Raw genomic sequence first — 18,418 nt, forward strand, 5'->3', positions numbered from 1 at the left:
ACTTAGATGTCCACAAATATGAAACAAAGCAGAACATTAACAGTCCTACTAACCTTGGAAATATCAACGGTTTTGCCAGATCTTGCCTGCTCAATCTTCAGGTCAAGGCCCTTTGCTGTTCTGAGATACGTCTTCGCCTGTTCAAGGTTGTTTTCCCTCTTTGCTTTGATGGCTGCCTTCAGGTACTGCTTCTTCCTGTTCTCCAGAAATTCCAGCTGTTCTCTAACTGAAAAACAGTTGTACAGAAACACTCACTCATCTGATGCTGCTGATGCCCTGACAAAGGTTTACAGTCAGGAAAAGATCAGTGAAAGTACAGATGTCAAATTGGGACATTTCCTTACTGCACTCAACTGTTTCTTGGGCACTTCCAATTTCAAGCACTAAAAAAAAAAAGAGACAAGCTTCCTTCTAGAACAGCATCCTTCATCAAAAAAACCTCACAGCACTACACAAGTGTCACAAGAGTTATTACAGCCCCCAATCAGCAGGCCTGAGACAGACTCCAGCACAGCTGATTGGTCTAAAGGAGAAGCTGAATCCAAACTTTCAGCTCTCCATGTTAACTTCTAAGAAACAGCAAATATTATAAGTATCCTCTGGAGTGATTTCCTTCCTCTCCTCTGATCTGTCAGAAAAGAACCACAAAGAACAAATGTGCAGGCCCATTCAGACATATCACCTCTGCTTTTTGTAGCCCATTGTTCTCTTAGTTGCTTATTAATGCTTGAGTCTCTTCTTTCCTTGCCAAAGCAGTAAGGACAACCACACCAATAAAACTGCTTTACATTGTACTAGGTTAGTGCATCAGTCAGCCAGGCAGTTCTACTTCATCCTGAGGGAACTACCCAGGGCAGAAAGGAGTCTGAGCACTGCCTGTGTGTGCCCAAACCACACAGTGAGGTGGTGGCTGTCCCTTACTATCTGTACAATGCATCTTGTACACACACTGCTCAGTGACCTTAGCAAGGGAAGAGTAGAGATTGATGAAGTCCTGCCTGCACTGCCAGCCTGAGATCCTTGGGTGAAGCAGCAGGCAGAGATCTCTGATGTAGGGAGCTCCACCACATCAATGAATAATTCACACTGGCAACCTGTCCCCTTTAATGAGAGTATATGGAGAGTTCAGCTGTGAGCAGAGTTAAACATTATGAATCGATACACTTGTTACATCAAAATTAATTAAAAACCTAATCAGCCTTATAATTATACATGCTGCCTCTGTGAAATGAAGCTGCATGGGCTGGTCTGGATCTGCCCTCCAGCACACATTTATTGAGGCTCCTGTCAGAGGAAATCTATGACACACATTCACAGGCTCACACCTAAATTATAATGATAAAGTCTTCATCAAACTAGAGCAAATATTGCATGTGGAGCACTGGGAATGGTGATCCCTTCACTTACCAGCTGGAGGGAGGTGATCCATTGATTCTGCCTTGTCCAGGGTGGAGGGTGATGCAGCTCGTTTCAGGTGCTCAGGAGAGCTCTCCCGAGCTGCAGCAGATGGAACTGGAGTTGGCTTAACAACCTGAGTTGGCTTCTTGGCAACTGGGGCCTGGGGCAGAGGTTCATTCTAGGAAAAAAAAAGAATTGCATCATAAATGCATAAAATCTATTCCAGGGTTGAGGACACCATCTGAAGCATCAACAACATGGTTATGACTGTATCAGCCTTTGGGTATCCCTTCTGAGGAGAGCATTGCATTCTATACAGCAAATTTTAACTTCTGGAGGCTTTTGAGCCATGCCAGGCCAGCAGGTAGTTGGCCTATGCAAGCCATAGATGGAATAAAAGGAACATTAAACAAGGCAGTGATTTTTAAGGAAGCAGAGACACACAGAAAAGAAATCATCCAGGAATTCTCTCCATTAAAAGCTACTCCAGTAGAAAGAACAATCTATCAGCAACCAAATCCAGAGAGAGATAGAAATCAAACCAAAGTCTAAATGCTAGTGCAGCCTGACAAAAAGCAGTAAGTGCTGAACATCCTAGGAAAGAACAAACATAGGAAACTGCTGGGATACAGGATAAAACTACAGATTTAAGTACTGTACAACAATATAAAGGAGTGGTGAGGATCTCAAGTGTTCACTTTGAAAATAAAATCTACATGGAAGACAGCTATGAAAGAACCAAACCCTGCTCTCAGAGACTCTGTAGGTACTGACTGTAATAATATCTGTCCCCCTATTCTATAAAGGAAACTGAAATTACTACTGAGATCCTGTACTCCTCAGACTTTTGGGAAATATATTTCACCTGAGTACCCTTTCCTGGAAATCCAACGGCCTCATCTCTGCATGCCACAAGAGATGGCAATCAAATTCTTACACATCCTACCAGGCAACACTAACCTCCTCCTCTTCATCATTCTCCTCCATGTTTGCCAGCTTGCTGGCATTCTCCAGGACAGCAGCGATTGTGCTGCCACCATCTGTTGCTGCAACACCAGGAAGAGGGGGAAATCCTGTGAAGGGAAGGAAAACAGAAGAGAGAGCTGCATAAGCCCCATGGTATGTCGTCCATATTACTTGTTTACTGTAAAGCTGTTTCTATGCAAATACCTTTTGTCTAATGTACTTTAGAATTTAGTCTAACTAGATTGAGGCAAAGGCCAAAAAGCCTTGCTAGATTAAGTCTGAGTGGTGCTCTTAAGATCAGATCTTTCAGATACCCAGCTTAAGTGGATGACAGTAAAATGATGCAATAACTGAGCAGGTTTCCAAGCTGAGCCAAGCAATCTCACAACCTCAAGACTTGAGTAGTAGGGATGCACCCAGAACTAGCAGAGAATTTAGTCTTATTTTTTCCCCTCTCACTGCTGCCTGACTTTAGCAGACACATAGTCCAGCAGAATATCAGTGCTACCCCCAGAGCAATAAACAATCCACTGCTGACAGCTGGGCTATCACACACTCAGCCTCTGCTGAGAAGATACTGCAATGCAGAGGTAGCAAAATAAGGCAGAATCAGAAGAATTAAATGAGAAGTGTATGAAGAGTAATGCTCTCCATTCTTTTGTTATCCTTTTAAGGATGGAAGGAAGGCTTGATGATGGAAGATAAAACTCTCTTTAGTATCAGCTTCAGAGAACAGAGACCCAGAGCCACTACAATAAAATGTCTGTATATATACTTGCTATATATTAAATTACTTCTCTCATTTAATATATAGCAAGTATTCTTGCTCCCAGTCTCATGAGAAGTGCTAAGAAACAGGGACTAAACTGCTTCTAAAGCTAGAGATGGCTGCTAGAGCACAAATACAAGGTACTCAGGCAGGCAGAACAGAGAATCCTGCCCTGTGTGACATTTGATCCATTCCTCAGCAGCATTTCTGTTTCCAGGGAGTCCAAGGCTGGTATTTGTCACCAGCCAGATGTCATGAAGGGCACTGCCATCCCAGGATAATTCACTGGTGGTTTCAGTGACTGCCTGATAGCTGTCTTCAATGTAAATCACACAGCCTCTAAATGATGGCTGAAAAACACACAGCTGATGTGCAAGGATACTGAGCAGCTCTCTGTATTTCCAGAGGTATAAATATGGAATACCTCTCTCCTACAGACACTGGTATTTACCAGAAAGGGATCATGTTCTGGAAGAAGGGATGCTAAACTGCCTTTCAGGGACAGCTTCAAAGCAGGAAACTTTCAAAGCCACACATGAACTGACAGTGCCTACTCTACTCCCACTGCTGTGCCTGCCACTGCCACATTTGAGAGTGACAAAAACACCACAAGGTCCATCTCTGTCCTCTAACTTAAAAAAATCCAGGCACTGCTTTGCAGTGCTGAGTGTATCCTTTAGAAGAACACATCAGGCTCAAGATAATAGGAAAGATGTTTCCTAGGGGAGAAACCGTATCATGCAAATGAGAGGCAGAGCATCACAGATGACCTTGCCCAAACTTTTCCAGATACAGCACTCAGTGTTCTGAAGAAGATAAACAGGGGACAGTGTCTCAAGGAACAGGCTCAGCTGCTGCCTCTGCCACTGTCTCAGTGTGACCACGGACATGATTTGCTTCATCTCTGCATATTGCAGCCAGGAGAGCTGCAATACTGATTTGATGTTACAAGGTGTTACAAAGAGATATTCATTAGATAATCAAATTCTGAGGCTCCGGATAGGATTTAGCAGAATGGGGAACATTGGGAAAATTTTTCACTTTTAAAAACGTCTTTCCAGCAAAACTAAGAAGCTAATATAACCCAAATTTAGTCCCTCCTCTAGGAGGGCTGACACAGAGGATAGATAAGTAACATTTTTAGCACCTGCCAATGGTGAAGTTGTTGAACTTTTCAAATAGTACCAGTTTTAACTTCCCATACTGTTAAACAGGTGATCAATATGCAGGAATATTCACTAGGCTCAGCGTTTGGGAGAATATTAATAAAAAATTTCACAATACCATCAAACAGCAAGGCCAGCTACTCACTGAGAAAACACTGAGGAGCTGTTCCACAGGAGGAGCAGGCAGTATCTGTATATCCCCTTTGGAGCTTAGCAGGTGTAAAAAATTTTGGTGATTAGGACATTTTATATTCACACTTACCAGGAGGAACAGGTAGCTCAGAAAAATTCACTTTTCTCCCTGCCTTATGGGCTCTTATGGCATCCTGGTATTGCTGCAATCAAAGGCACTCAGTAAGACATAAAACAGAGCTGACTGTGAAATAGCAATCATCTGTATCTAACCAGCATAAACACTGTACAAGACTCAGTATTTTACTACAATATGTGCATTGTCGCTATTTCTTCCTCCGAATGCTTTCCAGCTTCCCCACTGGACCTCTTTTCAAACAGGCAGACAATACACAAATTATTTTAGCCTTGAAAAAGTCTTCAGCAAGAGAACTGATTCAAATGGCTTTGCTGGATGCAAAGAGCCACACTTTAATTTTACCTTGGCTATCCTGTCGTGCATCCTGCCCTTCCGATCGTCCCCGCTGGCTTTAGCCTGAGCTGCTGCTGCCCTGTACTTCTCCAGCCGCTGCTGCAACGCCTCCAGCACTGTCCTGGGCTGCTGCAGGGCCTCTGCAAACCACACAGACAATTAAATGCCACATCATAAAGATTTCAGAACACACAGGCTGCCTTTCTCCTCCTCTTCCTCACCTTTGTCAGAGAACACTACTGGAAAGTATCACTATGAACACTGCCGTTTATAAAGAAAGTTTATTAACTTTTACTTCCATCACTGATCCAGAACAAAAGTAGATTGAATCAGCAGCAAACAATACTCATGAACATTAGCCAGGTTTACTCAGTCCTGCTGCACTTCAGTGGGAGAGGTCAGACCTTAAAGTGCTTCCCAGCTGGGCTGTTTCCATAACTTACTAGAGAAATGCAGAAGTCCTACCTGAAGCTTCTTGGGTCTGAGGCTCAGGTGTTGCAAGACCCTGGGAACTTCCCCCCTGAGGTGGTACTTTTTCCTTGGATGCATCTTGTACACGTCCTAAGCTTTCAAGATCTGCAAAGCAGGGAAAGCAGAAGTTTCACAGCATGTTCCATACACAGCAATTACTGCTGCATGTCACTCAGAATACCATCAATTTGATCACATCATCTTCCTGAATGCTTTTTGGTTTCCAAACAATATCTCCATGGCTAGCTAAGTCTAAGGTTCCCATTATCCACAGAACATGCTGTATAAGAGAAAATCTCAAATGCTGATTTAATTTTGGTTAGGGCTGCTTGAGGGGGAAAAAAAACCCGTAAAAGTAGTTCAAGTATTCTAAGAATTCTCTCCCCAAAATATCACTTGGTATCTTGGCAGATGGAAAGAGTGAACAAGTCTGCTAATTGACTAAAATATTTGTAACAAAAGATGTGCTGGAAAAGGGAAGAAACTCATATAATCTATTCAGAAACTCCAGTTTCTGCTATTGTATAACAACACTACAAGATTATTTGCTGCAAGAATCTTGCACTTTTTAAGGCAAGGTGATGCCCTGGGTGAAGCTCCTCTGCAATGCCATTTAGTGATCAGTAACTTAGGTCATGAATCTCATGATTTACTGAAATAATCTGTCATTTACTGTCTTAGAATAAAATAATCTGCTAATGTAAGATGCTTAAAACACTGGGCTGGACAGACCAAATATTAATTATTGGTGGGGATACTGCATCTACTTAAAAAACCACCAAATTCTCTCACCAGGACTCAGGTGCCTTTAATATTGATAACTTGCTTTAAAAATCAGACTTGAGTGTACTGCAAACTGTTTGTTAACCTAAACGTTACGAGCTTTAGTCGAAGCATGTAAAGCCATCAAATATTACAGTAAATTTTAAGAATATGCCATTATGCTTCTTTGCCTTCTACTTGAAATACTGGCTGCCATTATCTACACTTATAAAACCCAGAGTATCAAACATCAATACTTGGTTGAACTTGTAATTCACAGAGAATAACTGCAATATAAGTAATGATATCTCATTTCTCTTCATTGGTCTTGAATAGACTGAACATGCAGTGAGCCTCAGTCCTAAACCATCCTCAGTTCTTTTAATAGTTTTGCAATTAAATGCAGAATCATTCCATTACAGCAGAGAGAGACTTCTGAAAAGGTTTCCTGAAGAGAAGCCTTACCCTGAGGAGATGGAGGCATATTCTCGAGGTCTATAGGCTGCCCATTGTCCAAAGCTTCCAACACTACATTAAACTTCTAATACAGAAAAAACAAAACAGATGATTTATTCTGGTCTGTCTAAGGCTTGACAGCTGCCACAATAAGTATGTGACACTTCATGCATGTGGGTACAGCACAGGGTATGGTCAGAGTTTAGCATTTCTTGAGTGCATACCTTGCCTGCCCTCATGTATTCCTTTGCCTTCTCCAGGTCTCCTTGCTGCTTGGCCTTTAGAGCTGCTAATTTATACTCCTTCTGCCTCATAAGCAGGATTGCTCGTGTGCTGCTGCACTGGGGATCTGGGAGAATGAAACAATGCTGAGCCTGACAGAGAGCATGCAAGATTTGCATCCCTTGCTACACCCATCTATGCAAACCCACATCGGTCTCCTTCTCCTCTAAGTTACAACAGCCATCTTACATATAGCCTTTCTCCTCCATTCTCCAGAAATCCTACCTAACAATTCCACTTTTCCCAATTTAAAGAAAAAATATTAAGTATTTAAGTCAATATGCCAAAACTCTTTAAAGGTTGGAATTCCACATGTCAAATAATGGAGAAACTGAGGCATATGAGAAATTAAGGATACTAATCCAGAGCACAGAAGACTGAAACAATTACTGATTACACTGCCAGAAACTCAGCATTCCATGGACAACTCTGAGACATTCAGCAGGGAAGTTCCAATATAAGCAGTGCTTTGCTGCACACAACACAAACATCAGGGAACAGGCAACATTACACTAGGGTTGCAAATGCTTCTCTCAGATCACAGTACCTGCTTCCACAGCAGCATCAGCACGACCTTGCAGAGATTCTGATTCCAAATGCTCCCTTGCCTCAGGAGAAGCCTTCTGCTCACCATCTGCAGCAGACTCAGCTTTATTCTCTGATGAATCTCCTGAATTCTCCAGCTCCACTCCCATGTCTTGAGGTACAGAAGAAGAACTCTTCCCTGTTGCAACAGGAGGTGGCATTTCTTCCTCACTGATTTTTTTGCCTTTCTTCACTGCAGCCAGCATGGATTCCAGTGTCTGGCATGGAAAGAACAACAGAGTCAACAGGCATTTTCATCTAACTTGTTACTAGCATCAAACAATTAAAAGACAAATTAATCCCTTACATGACAGGCTGTCACACACACCACCACAGACTGCTGCCCTTCAGCTCCCCATTTTTCTGCAAGCAGAACTTCAGTGCCAGTGAAAGGTACCAAAATAATACAGTGCAAAGGCCTTGTTATCCAAAGCAGGTAATTGCAGGTACCTCAGCACCCAGAATTATTGGAGAGCTGATGTGATCCACTCAGCTTCCTCACAGAAAGTGACCAAGGAATCCACTAATACCAACTGTAGATGGATTTTGCACATCTTTAAAATATAATAAAATATGCTATTCTGAAACATCTACATGGATCCAGGGAAGGAAGGGGTCTGCAAACCTATTTAATGCAATGAGAAAAGCCATTAAATACTAAAGGAAATGGAGCTTCAGTTCACCACCTATGGTAAGGAGCTCTCACCATCTCTAACTTGGGTTAACTGCTGCTCAGTTTTTTAAAACCCTTCCTCCACCCCAAATATTACCTTCCTCAATATTTTTATTTTTTAAACTTAATTTGAGGTTCAGACAAAAGACCACCATGTACTTCAAGCCAAAACAAAAGTTTTACTTCTTTCATCTTCCAAAAAAACTGAAATGGATGCACAGAAAGACAACAAAATCTCATCAGTGCCAGAATCACTGCTATTTTTTTAGCCATGGCATTGTCTAACCTATTGAGCAGCAGTGGCACAGATACTTTGAAATTACTGCATATGACACTGGAGTTCAGCCCAGCAACCCATAGGCAGCTCCCTCTTCTCCACATGGGGGTGACAGACTGAGACTAAAGTTCACAGTTCCAAGAACTACATACAAGACAGAACTCCATACCATTTGTTGACATGCAATTTTGCTAATTAAGTAGCTGTGAAGTGAGATCTGGTCTATTATCCTCAGTTACACTACTCGGGCACAGGGAAACTCCCTGCCCTGAAGAATGAAGGAAGTAGCACAGTGCACTAAGCTCATTAGTGGATGGAATAGCTGGTTTGTCCATCCCTCTGGCTCTCAGAAAGACCAGGTGGTTTTGTGTACATTCCTGTCAGAGCTGCCAGTCAGTGGACACACAGAGACGTCTCTCTGGTGCTTTCCCTTCCCCGAGTTTGGCCTCAATCCCTTTGTACCCCAAGAGACCTGGTAGCCAGTGAGCCATTACATCCTGCCCCAGTGCACAGCCCTGAGCTGTACAGCTCTGCTGCTGCCTGAGGTGATGCAGGAGAGCTGCTGAAAGCAGCGGGGAGAGAAAGGTCCTGCCCAGCAGTAAACAAGCACTGCAGCTCACTGCAAGCACGCCACCTGCCTGGAACCACGAGAGGCTGGAGAGACTGCTCTTTGCTGCAGTTCTTAATTGCCTTCATCAAAAATCCTGCTCTATTCCTTTTCAAGCACAGCCAACACACTTGGGGAAAGGTAGCACCTCCCATTGTCTGACAGAAGTGAGTGGAAGATTAGTACCTAAGGGAAGGCAGCAAGGTGTATGTGCTAGGGCAACTCCTAAACCTTGCTCTAAGGTAACACTGAGCACTCACCACAGGTAAAATATAGTTCCAGGCTGGTGCGTTTAATTTCAGCATGTGTCACAAACCCTGTCTCCAGCTACCAACTCAACAGAAACAAAGCTGACACACAAAAGGAAGCAAAGCCACCCCTTATCTGTGTGTTTGCTTCATCAGGTGGGTAGTCAGTAACAACAAATGTTTACAAAGTAACACCAGGCAGCACATGAAGATTTCCCTCCCCTGCCAACACACACACAGCCGGGAAGAGCACACTTCAGAGAGCTGACTTTGCCTCACCCTCACTCACAGCCTGCTGACCCCAACTCACCTTCAGGCCTCTCTCGTAGCGCCGGATTTTGGCGCTCTCCCCCGATGCCTTGGCATTAGAAATCGCAGTCCTGTAGTCAGCAATTCTCCCCTCCAGCCTCTGCTGCAGCTCACTGGTAACAGCAGGAAGTGAGGAGGTCTCAGAAAAAATAATAAAACAAATCAAGAAAACTTATTTCATCCAGCTAGACGAGTTTTCCCACCGCACTGAAAAACAAACACTCCTCTTCTACACACACACAGGGCTGTGAGTTGAGTGCAGGCAGGAACAGCCCCTAAAACAGAGCAGTGTTTGTGCTGCACTAACGGTCCCTGCAGCCACCTCTGGGCTCTCTCAAAAGCCTCTCTGAGAAGAATGGGTGGAGAGACTTAGGAAACTCTCACTCACAGGGTAATTGGAGCCATGTGGTCGGTGAGTAGGTGAGGAGAACACTGAAGTCTCTCAAACCCCACACAACAGAGGGTGTGAAGAGGTATTTTGGCACAAATCTTGACTTATTCTTTTCTTATTTTTAAACCCTGCTAGTTTGCTCCCTTCTGGGCTTCAACCTGGTTTTACAACAAGAGCTCTTTTTCCTCCTCCCACAGCCTGGAATTAGTTCAGTGACAAAAGCAGCCTAAGCAAAGTCATGAGTAGTTACTTGCAAACTCTCCACAGCCACAGAGACCCTGCAGATGGCTCCTGATGTAATTATTACCATTATCTCTATATAAACCCTCTCAATCCCAATTACTAATGGGCCCAATGTTCAAGGCACTGGAATCTGTGGCACACAACAGAAACATGCAGTGACTGAATAAAGGATTTGACTGCATGAGTACTGACAAATTAAGCTGAGACAGATAATGGTACTGTGAAAAAATCCAAAATTGTGTCAGAGGTGCCGATTATAACATGTCTCACAACTTCAGCACACTGCTCAATACTCTTAGAGAGAAGATATAAACTCTGGAAGCCTGCACTGCAGTCTGTATACTCCTATGTATAATGAGGGACAAGACATACCTGACCAATTGTTTACCTCTTTAATTCTATGCTAACATCAGAACTCATCCTTGAAACAATGCAAAAGCATCACCTGCACTCACACAGCACTGGTTTCCTCAGAGGAAACAGCAATAGTGTAGTTTTTTCCTCTTTGGAACACAAAACCTCCCTAGATTCTTAATAATGACCCTCATACAAGCCACGTGACAACACTGATTCAGCAAAATTGCCAGAAACACAAAGCTCATTCCTACCTGTGATTGCAGTTCAGGTAATTCATCTTCTGCTTCAGATGGAGATGGCTCTGTTGGTGTCATTTCATCCTCACAGCTTCCTGTCTCACCTTCTTCTCTCAGAACTTCTTGCAACTCTGCCTAAGGTAAAAGTAAGAGCCAACAAAAGGTTTTTCCTCAAAATCTTCTCTGTCCTCAAAAGGCAAAAATAAAATCAAGTCTAAAGTGTCAAAAGCTTTGGATGGGTCTTGAACCCAAGTGAAGAGTCTGAAGATCTTCTATTCCAGTCTTAATCAGTTTTTTTTAAATTATTAATTTAAACTGGTTCCAGATACCACTGAAAAGCCACACTACAGCCCCAGGATCACCACACAAATTTGTGACTGGAGATCTGAAAGCTGGAGAAGTTCAGAGAAATACTTTCACAAAGATTATGCAAACCTAAATTTCAAATTTCCAAAAAGCCTCTACTAGCAATGGCAGTCAAAACCACTGCTTAACACTCCTTCCCTAAACCCTGCCAGTTAGATGAGTCACTGAAACAAAAAAGACTTTCCTGAGGTGTTCTCTCAGACCAAGCACTACTTGAAGCAGTAGCAAAATGGTGGCAGACATCACTCTTGAGGATGTCTGTCCCTGGCAGTCTTTCATCAGCTGACATGGAATGGGACTCCTGCTCTTCCCTCAATTGTCTAAGCCCCCACACATAAATGTTAGGAAACTCCCTTACTCTGCTGTGCAGGAGGATGGATCCTGCAAAGACTTGCATCTAATGGTGCTTTTGCAATATTTTAGCTTCTCACCACAAAGTTAACAGACATTTTTGCTAAATGCAGTCCTGTTAAAAAAAATAACCTATAGTAAAACTCTTTGATGACAGTTATGCATACCAACAGGTCTGTATCTTTCTCCAAGTCATCATCTGCATCTTCCTCTTCATCTTCATTCAGATCCTTCATACACTCTGCAGCCATCTTTTCAATATGATCCATGGGCAGAGGAGCTGCAAAAGGAAATCCCAAGGAGCCATAAAGCCATAAACAGTTATGCAGTCACTGGTATAAATCCTGAAGGAGCTGCTTCCAGCTGAAAGACCTCCCCTCTCGTGCCCCTTTATTGCACAGTGCTGTTGGTAACTGAGAGTGTATTGATGGATAAAGGGCAAAGACTGGGAAGTGAGCACCCAGGAAAAGCAGCACTGGTGTTTCTGTTATCACAGTCAAGGCAGGCAATAAGACACTTGCACATTTTCTGCACTGTTGTCTCGTGATGATGAGATTCAGCCTTTTCCAATTTTTTCTTGGCTCCTTCATTTTGCAATTTTGCTTCAGGTCTTCATCCTGAAAACTCTACTTAACCCCTCATTGCTGAGTTCTCATCTGTGCTTCATCCTGTGCCAACCACATCTTCTAAACTATCAACTTCCTCCACACGCTCTCAAAGGTGAGGTTGTTTGCCCACAAATCCCAACTGTCCACGTAAACGCCTCTGATACTTCCCTATGCAGACACATGACTGTGACTCACCAGTGGCAGTAAAAGCTGCAGAAAATACAGATCTCCAGGATCTGTAGATCCAGAGCTTTACAGTCAATTTAAATGGATCCCATTCACTCCCTGCATTTGCTGAATCAGCTGAAAATTAACCCAGGTACAAACCTGTTTTTGTTCAAATAATCTAATTCACCCCATCAGTGCTTCAGTATTTCTATCAAACACATTGCTCCTAAATTTGACTCTTAGCAAAACTCAGACTGGAGGCCATATGCAAAGGCAACTGGCTGTGCAGAAAACTGCAGGAAGGACAAAAAAAAAAAAATCTAATCAAGCTTCCTCAGATGGTTTTTCAGCTCTAATCCTGTGCAGCAAGATGAGGCCACAATTTCAAACACATGAGTGGCTGCCTAGCTGGCACTTATCAGAGAGAGCAGGGATCTCTGTGCTTACGATATTCCAACAGTGCAGCTTTTGCTGGAGGAGGAGGCCACTGCCCCACACCCAATCAGAGCTCTAGGATGTAATCCAGGAGGGAATTACTGCACCCGGTGCTCAGCCAAGAACCAAGCACATGAGTTGCACAGGATCCCTTTTTTCTGCCATTTTCCAGACAGGATCTGTTTCTCTCCTGCCCTCACTGTAGCTCCCCCTTTCCTGCCTGCATCCTGTCCCCAGCACTGCACTGGGCCAGGTCTCAGGAGTCCCCAGTGCCAGCTGCCCAGTTGCACATCCTCCATGAGCTTCTAACCCACACATTTCCAATTCTAGCAGGAAAACAGAATAGCTGCACATTACTTTGGAAAATCCTTTCTGAACCACACATTTAGTGGTCTAAATGTTATGCATAGCAAATGTTAGTTTTGCACTGTCTGAAGTTTTATTCTCTTCTTATGAATAAAAATACCAAAACAACAAAGTAAGTGATGTTGAGGGTGAGAGGGAAGTCAGCTCTTGAAAAGTTGACAATTCAAGAGCTCCTGATACACAGATTCACCCTCAAAACATTATCCTGCATGTTTTAGCCACAAGTAACCCATGTCCAACAGCAGAAGTCCTGTTATTATGCCTATTTGCACAACTATGCATATTAGCTTTAAGAATTTACTAAAATTTTGAAATCTGGAGAGTAGATACAATGTAGGATTTAGTTTCAGATACAAACATGTCCTCTGTCTGTCTTCAACAACTATGTTTATAGAGCTGTCTTGCTTAAACATTTCAAAATTGTTCATTTCCCTGCTGCTCTGTGTGAAGCCTCTTTAAATATTACAGGGAAATTACTGCAGAGCTGCAAATAAGGCTGTAGGTGCACTATCCCTTCCTTCCTGCACTGGCTCACACACCTGTAGGTCCCATTCTCCTTGTCCCACCTCAACCACTGGCTGCCATCCCAGCTCTCAGACGGGCAGGAAGCAAACCTGGTTCAGCTGAAAACCTCTCCCAAGAACACAGGTTTATTTTTGCAGAGGAGTTCCTGAACCAGCTCACCCTGCAGCTCCACAAACACAGACATGCTCAGAGGCAGAGCATGCTCACAGCAGCAGCCTTGTTTATGGTAGATTACAGCAAGCCTGTAAAGCACTGCAGAGCTGTATGCAAACACCACCAGACTAAATTAACAGATACTTGAAGCACTAAGAATGGTAACAGTCCATTCCAAGAGACACTCTAACCTGTATAACACAAGCTACAGGATTCTCCAAGTAATTGCATCAGTATTTGCCTCTGAAAATGGGATTCATTTTTGGTTACAGACTCCAAATAACTAAAAATATAATGTTCATTATGCAAATTCATTCTTCAAACAAAAACAGAAGAACGACCACATGACAAACAACCCACCCTCCACAAGAAACACAATTTCCCTTCTGAAATCATCTAGCGCCTACTACACCTTTTTATGACTTCATATGCTAAAAAAGCATGCCTTAATTTAGCCATTAAATGGGTCAGCACCAGAGATCTTTTTCCTATATCTACAAGAGCATCAACAAAAAAAACCCCACTTTTACATTGTGGTGTAACAAATTAAACCTTTCAAAGTAAAGGAAAGAGCAGTTGCAAATTCAGGTTCTACCAGTGATTTAAAATAAAAAATAAGCATTTTAGATAAATTAAAAGATATTTTTAGATAAATAATAAATTTAGATAAATTTATAAAAGATAAATAAAGATACTTTAACTTACCTTTCACCTTGGGTTTTGATTTTCCTTCTTTCACTTTTGCTCCTGTTATAGCAGCAAGCTCTGCTTCAAGGTCCCCATCATCCTCACCTTCCCCTGCACCCAGCAGCATCTCTTCAGGATTGAAATCCACAAACAGCCCCAGCTGGAGCCAAGGGAAAATAACAACACAGAGTAATAAAATACCCTACAGTTAAAACAACGGTGACACTCAAAAACATTACACTGCACAGATTATTTAGACATTTTAATGCATTCTGAATTCTGCCTTTTTTTTTTTTTTCCTTTTAAAACCCACTATCATACCACTTCTATTACCACAACAATGCATACCAGGCACTCATAACTGGTGTAAGGTACATAAATCTTAATACCCCACAAGTATTCCCTTTAAAACTCTACACAAACAATTTCTTACAATCAATCCTATTTAGCAGTCTGACATAAGAAGACAGAATAAAATGTTTGTTTTACTAAGCCTCATGGAGCAGATAGCATCAGGGAAGTTCAGGGCAGTGACTTCAACAGCTAAGCTAAAAAATATTCACTCATCGTTCACACACAGCAGGTCTGACATGTGCACACTGCTGAGACTTCACCCTTATCACTTGAAGAAGCTACATTTATAAACACAGAACTTCTGTCTTCTTCTCACATCAGTTTCTGAACCCCACAGAAACAAACACAGCCATTAAAACCCAGCAATGCCCACACTGCACTGGAGAAAACCATTGAACTGGCTGGGACAGATCAGCAGCTAAGAGATAATATCTCAGGGAATAGCATTAATAACAGTAATCAGAATATGTCAGGAGGGGTGGTTATCACTCTCTTGTGGCAAAACATTCCAAAACACATCAAAGGAATCTCTGGGGTCTTAAGCTAAAAGGTATTCATTTAAAATGTCATTTTATCACAGTTTTTGTATTTCTGGTGAAGATACTGCCCCAGGAAAAAAAAATTATCTTAAGTATGCTAAGACTTTTTACAAACATGAATGAACAGAATTAGATTAATCCTGTGAGCTAGGTGAAGCTTTCTTCAGACTTTTCCAAAGCACAAGCCCTTATTGATCCCCACATGGCCAAGGAGGCAACACTTCAGCTTCTCTCCAGCACAGGAAAAAACATCAGCTATCATTATTCTGAGGGTTAATAACCTCCTGCTATCTCAAGGATCTGAAGTGCTGCAAGAAGCTGGCTGTCAGTTCACAAATTAATGTAACAATATTTTTTTAAACCCAGTAAGAATCTAAGTGCTGGTGGGTACTGCCCTGAAACATTCTGTGCCCCTCTTTGGAGGGGCATTTCAGAATCCCAAAGGAGAATGTGAAAGATATAGCTGAGCAACACTGGTTCCAAGGACCAGCAACAGCACTCCAAGTCAGCAGCTGTTTGTTTCCTAGCCCTGATCCTGCCCTTGACATTCCATAAGGCACTGGGCAGATCAGTCAGCCACCCTCTGCCTTATCCATCTCCCAGCTAGTAAAGCAAAACTAAAGTATTTGCACACTTGGCTAGAACAGAAGGAAGGAGAGGAAAATATTTAAATGGGAAATAATTATAATGGTGATCTAAAGATTCAAGTTCTATGGAATACACAGACATTTCATCAATGTGCAGAAGGGATCAGGAGCACACAGGATCTGCTCATTACCACACTGCAAGTGAAGCAACTGCAGCAACCACAGAAAGTCAAGAACACAACTCAGCAGTTCTAGCTCCAAGTCCCAGTCCATTCGATAAGGAATACTTCCAATGAAATTAGTAGTATTGAAACAATGTTTAATAAAACAGAAAAAAAATAATTATAAAAAGCTTGCAGTTGATACACTACACAACAATAACTATTTTAAATTGAATTAATTTGAAAGCAAACATGCCGTTTGTTTGAAGAAACATTCATGCTGTAAGACAGGCTGAATAATTAACTGAATTGAATTAGAAATTAGTAAAATACATTAATCAGATCCTTGATTTACTCTCTGTCTTTTCAGAGTGAGGTTTCTTTTTCTTCCCTGAAGGAGGAAATGTGTTTTCACTTTCTATCTTTTCACCTGCTCAGATGAACTAAGCTACACACTCTCTCTTTCACTGAGAAATGCAAACTTTCACACTGGAGCCATAGTGACATCAGGGATCACTAAGTACAGCACTCTGCCTTCAGTATGAGAACACTGGCTCCTAAGAAATCACCAAAAGATAACATCTCAGTTATTTTCTCTATTCTAATAATCTGTTACATTCCCTTTTCACATTTCTCTATACTCTTACCAGTTTTTCCACCTGTTACTTGCCTTTATTCTACCTTCAAAAGTTTTCGAAATTTCATTCTGGATCTAACATATTCTTTAACGACACTGTTTTTCTGTCAGTTTTCTATACAGAATTTTGCCGTGGCAGTATTTCTAATTGTGACACTGTTGCCTGACCTTCTATACCTGCCAACCATGACTAATTACAGTTGCTCTCCACAAGACTTCTGAAACTCCATCCAAAGCTAAGTATGGGAAAAACCCCCAACACATGGACAAAGCTAAACTCACTTTTATCTACAAGAAAGGAACAAAGGCTTATCAGTCTGTCACATAAAAAAATGACTATACAAAGGGAAATTAAAATGAACTGTCTCTTGTTTAGCACCATAATATTCTCCTATATATGTCCCTTAATTTGTTACCTGATATTCCGCTGTTCTTATTTGTTTTCTTAGAGATGAAAGGAAAACCTCCAGAGAGTCACTGAAGTTATTATTAAATCTCAACATAGCTGGCCTAACAAAATACTGTAAGCATGAGTCATGAGGTCTCATGCAAAGATTACAGCATTACAACACTGTGCCTTCCCTACAAGACCTCCACAGTTGCTATCAGATATTTACTTGAAGAGGAATGCATTAAAGAAGAAGGAAGGAAAACAGGCACCACACAATCTAATTTTCTCCATGATCCTGCAGTGCTATTAACTCATGGGAGATTTCGCAGGAAAACAGCAGCAAGAGGTCTGAACGAGGCTATCCGGAGGAACAGTGAGTGGGAATAGGTTTCCCTGTCTGCTCTGCAACCACATCTCCCTGGCCCTTTGCCCTCCTTACCTGCTTTGCAACTGCAGCTCCCTGGCCCTTTGCCTGAGGGCTCTTTTTAGGTCTTCTGCCAAGCATGTTGGTTCATGAATTTCAGAGGGCTGTGTCTCTATAGGACTGAGAGCACACGGAACTTAAGAGTCAGCGCCCTGCCTGTGCCAAGGCAAAGCCCGCCGGACGGAGGCGAGCGGCGCGACCCCGCAGCTTCCCCGGCCCGCCCTCGTCCCTCCCTCGCAGGGCTCCCCCACCGTGAGGGCAGCGGCGGCAGCGCCGCGAGACGCCCTGAGGGGCCCGGGGAGCGGGGCCCGGCCGCACCCGCGCTCCGCCCGCCCGGCTCGGCGGGACCCGGCGGGCAGGGCCGGCTCTGGGCGCTCCCCGGCCGGCGCAGGGAGCGGCCGCGGGGCGAGGGGCCGGGAGCCGCGCGAAGGGGCCGCCCGGAGAGAGCCCGGCCCCGGCTCACCTCGGCTCCCGCCCGTGCGGCCGCAGCTCCGCCCGGCGCGGCGCGGGAAGGGCCCGGCCCCCGCGGCGGCTCCGCGGCTGCGCGGAGGGGCGGGCCCGGCCCGGAGCCACGGCCCGCCCGGCTCTGCCCCGCTGTGTCCTGCACGCAGCCCGGCACCGGGGTGCCGAGGGGAATCCCTCATAGTGACCCACCGGACAAAGGAGTTGGGTATTTGAATGGATTCGTGCGGTATTGGCACCGTTTCCTCCATTCCAACATCCAGCCTGCCTTGCAAACTAAAGTTCCTTTTAACTATGTTGGTTTGCAAACTAGAAGTTCCTTTTAATTATGTTAGTAAGGAAAAGCTTAAGCACATTTTAACAATGCCTTTCATTGAGTATAAAAGTCACTGAGGAAAATCTAC

The 18,418-nt window shown here is 43.2% G+C and overlaps 1 protein-coding gene across 4 annotated transcripts in view; it reads right to left on the reverse strand.

Moving 5' to 3' along the window:
• CC2D1B (coiled-coil and C2 domain containing 1B) overlaps positions 1–18,111 on the reverse strand; it is a 27,800-nt gene extending 9,689 nt beyond the window's left edge. For 2 of the 4 annotated variants that reach the window (XR_013775293.1, XM_079313866.1), the window contains exons 1-15: positions 18,016–18,111; positions 17,568–17,672; positions 14,478–14,619; positions 11,685–11,797; positions 10,816–10,935; positions 9,575–9,712; positions 7,422–7,677; positions 6,817–6,941; positions 6,602–6,677; positions 5,369–5,479; positions 4,913–5,043; positions 4,562–4,634; positions 2,359–2,471; positions 1,408–1,576; positions 54–226 (exon numbers count right to left, since the gene is read on the reverse strand). Coding sequence is in view for 3 of the 4 variants with exons in the window: in XM_079313866.1 (XP_079169992.1) it covers positions 54–226; positions 1,408–1,576; positions 2,359–2,471; positions 4,562–4,634; positions 4,913–5,043; positions 5,369–5,479; positions 6,602–6,677; positions 6,817–6,941; positions 7,422–7,677; positions 9,575–9,712; positions 10,816–10,935; positions 11,685–11,797; positions 14,478–14,619; positions 17,568–17,633 (1,806 nt within the window). In the remaining variant the exon portion in view is untranslated. Of the gene's footprint in view, positions 1–53; positions 227–1,407; positions 1,577–2,358; positions 2,472–4,561; positions 4,635–4,912; positions 5,044–5,368; positions 5,480–6,601; positions 6,678–6,816; positions 6,942–7,421; positions 7,678–9,574; positions 9,713–10,815; positions 10,936–11,684; positions 11,798–14,477; positions 14,620–17,567; positions 17,763–17,803; positions 17,937–18,015 lie in introns of those variants that run through there. The other 2 variants (XM_079313868.1, XM_079313867.1) reach the window with 2 other exon arrangements.
• Positions 18,112–18,418: the final 307 nt, after the last annotated feature.

The sequence above is a fragment of the Erithacus rubecula genome (genome assembly GCF_903797595.1).
Source record: "Erithacus rubecula genome assembly, chromosome: 10".
In the NCBI taxonomy this organism is placed as follows: Eukaryota; Metazoa; Chordata; class Aves; order Passeriformes; family Muscicapidae; genus Erithacus; species Erithacus rubecula.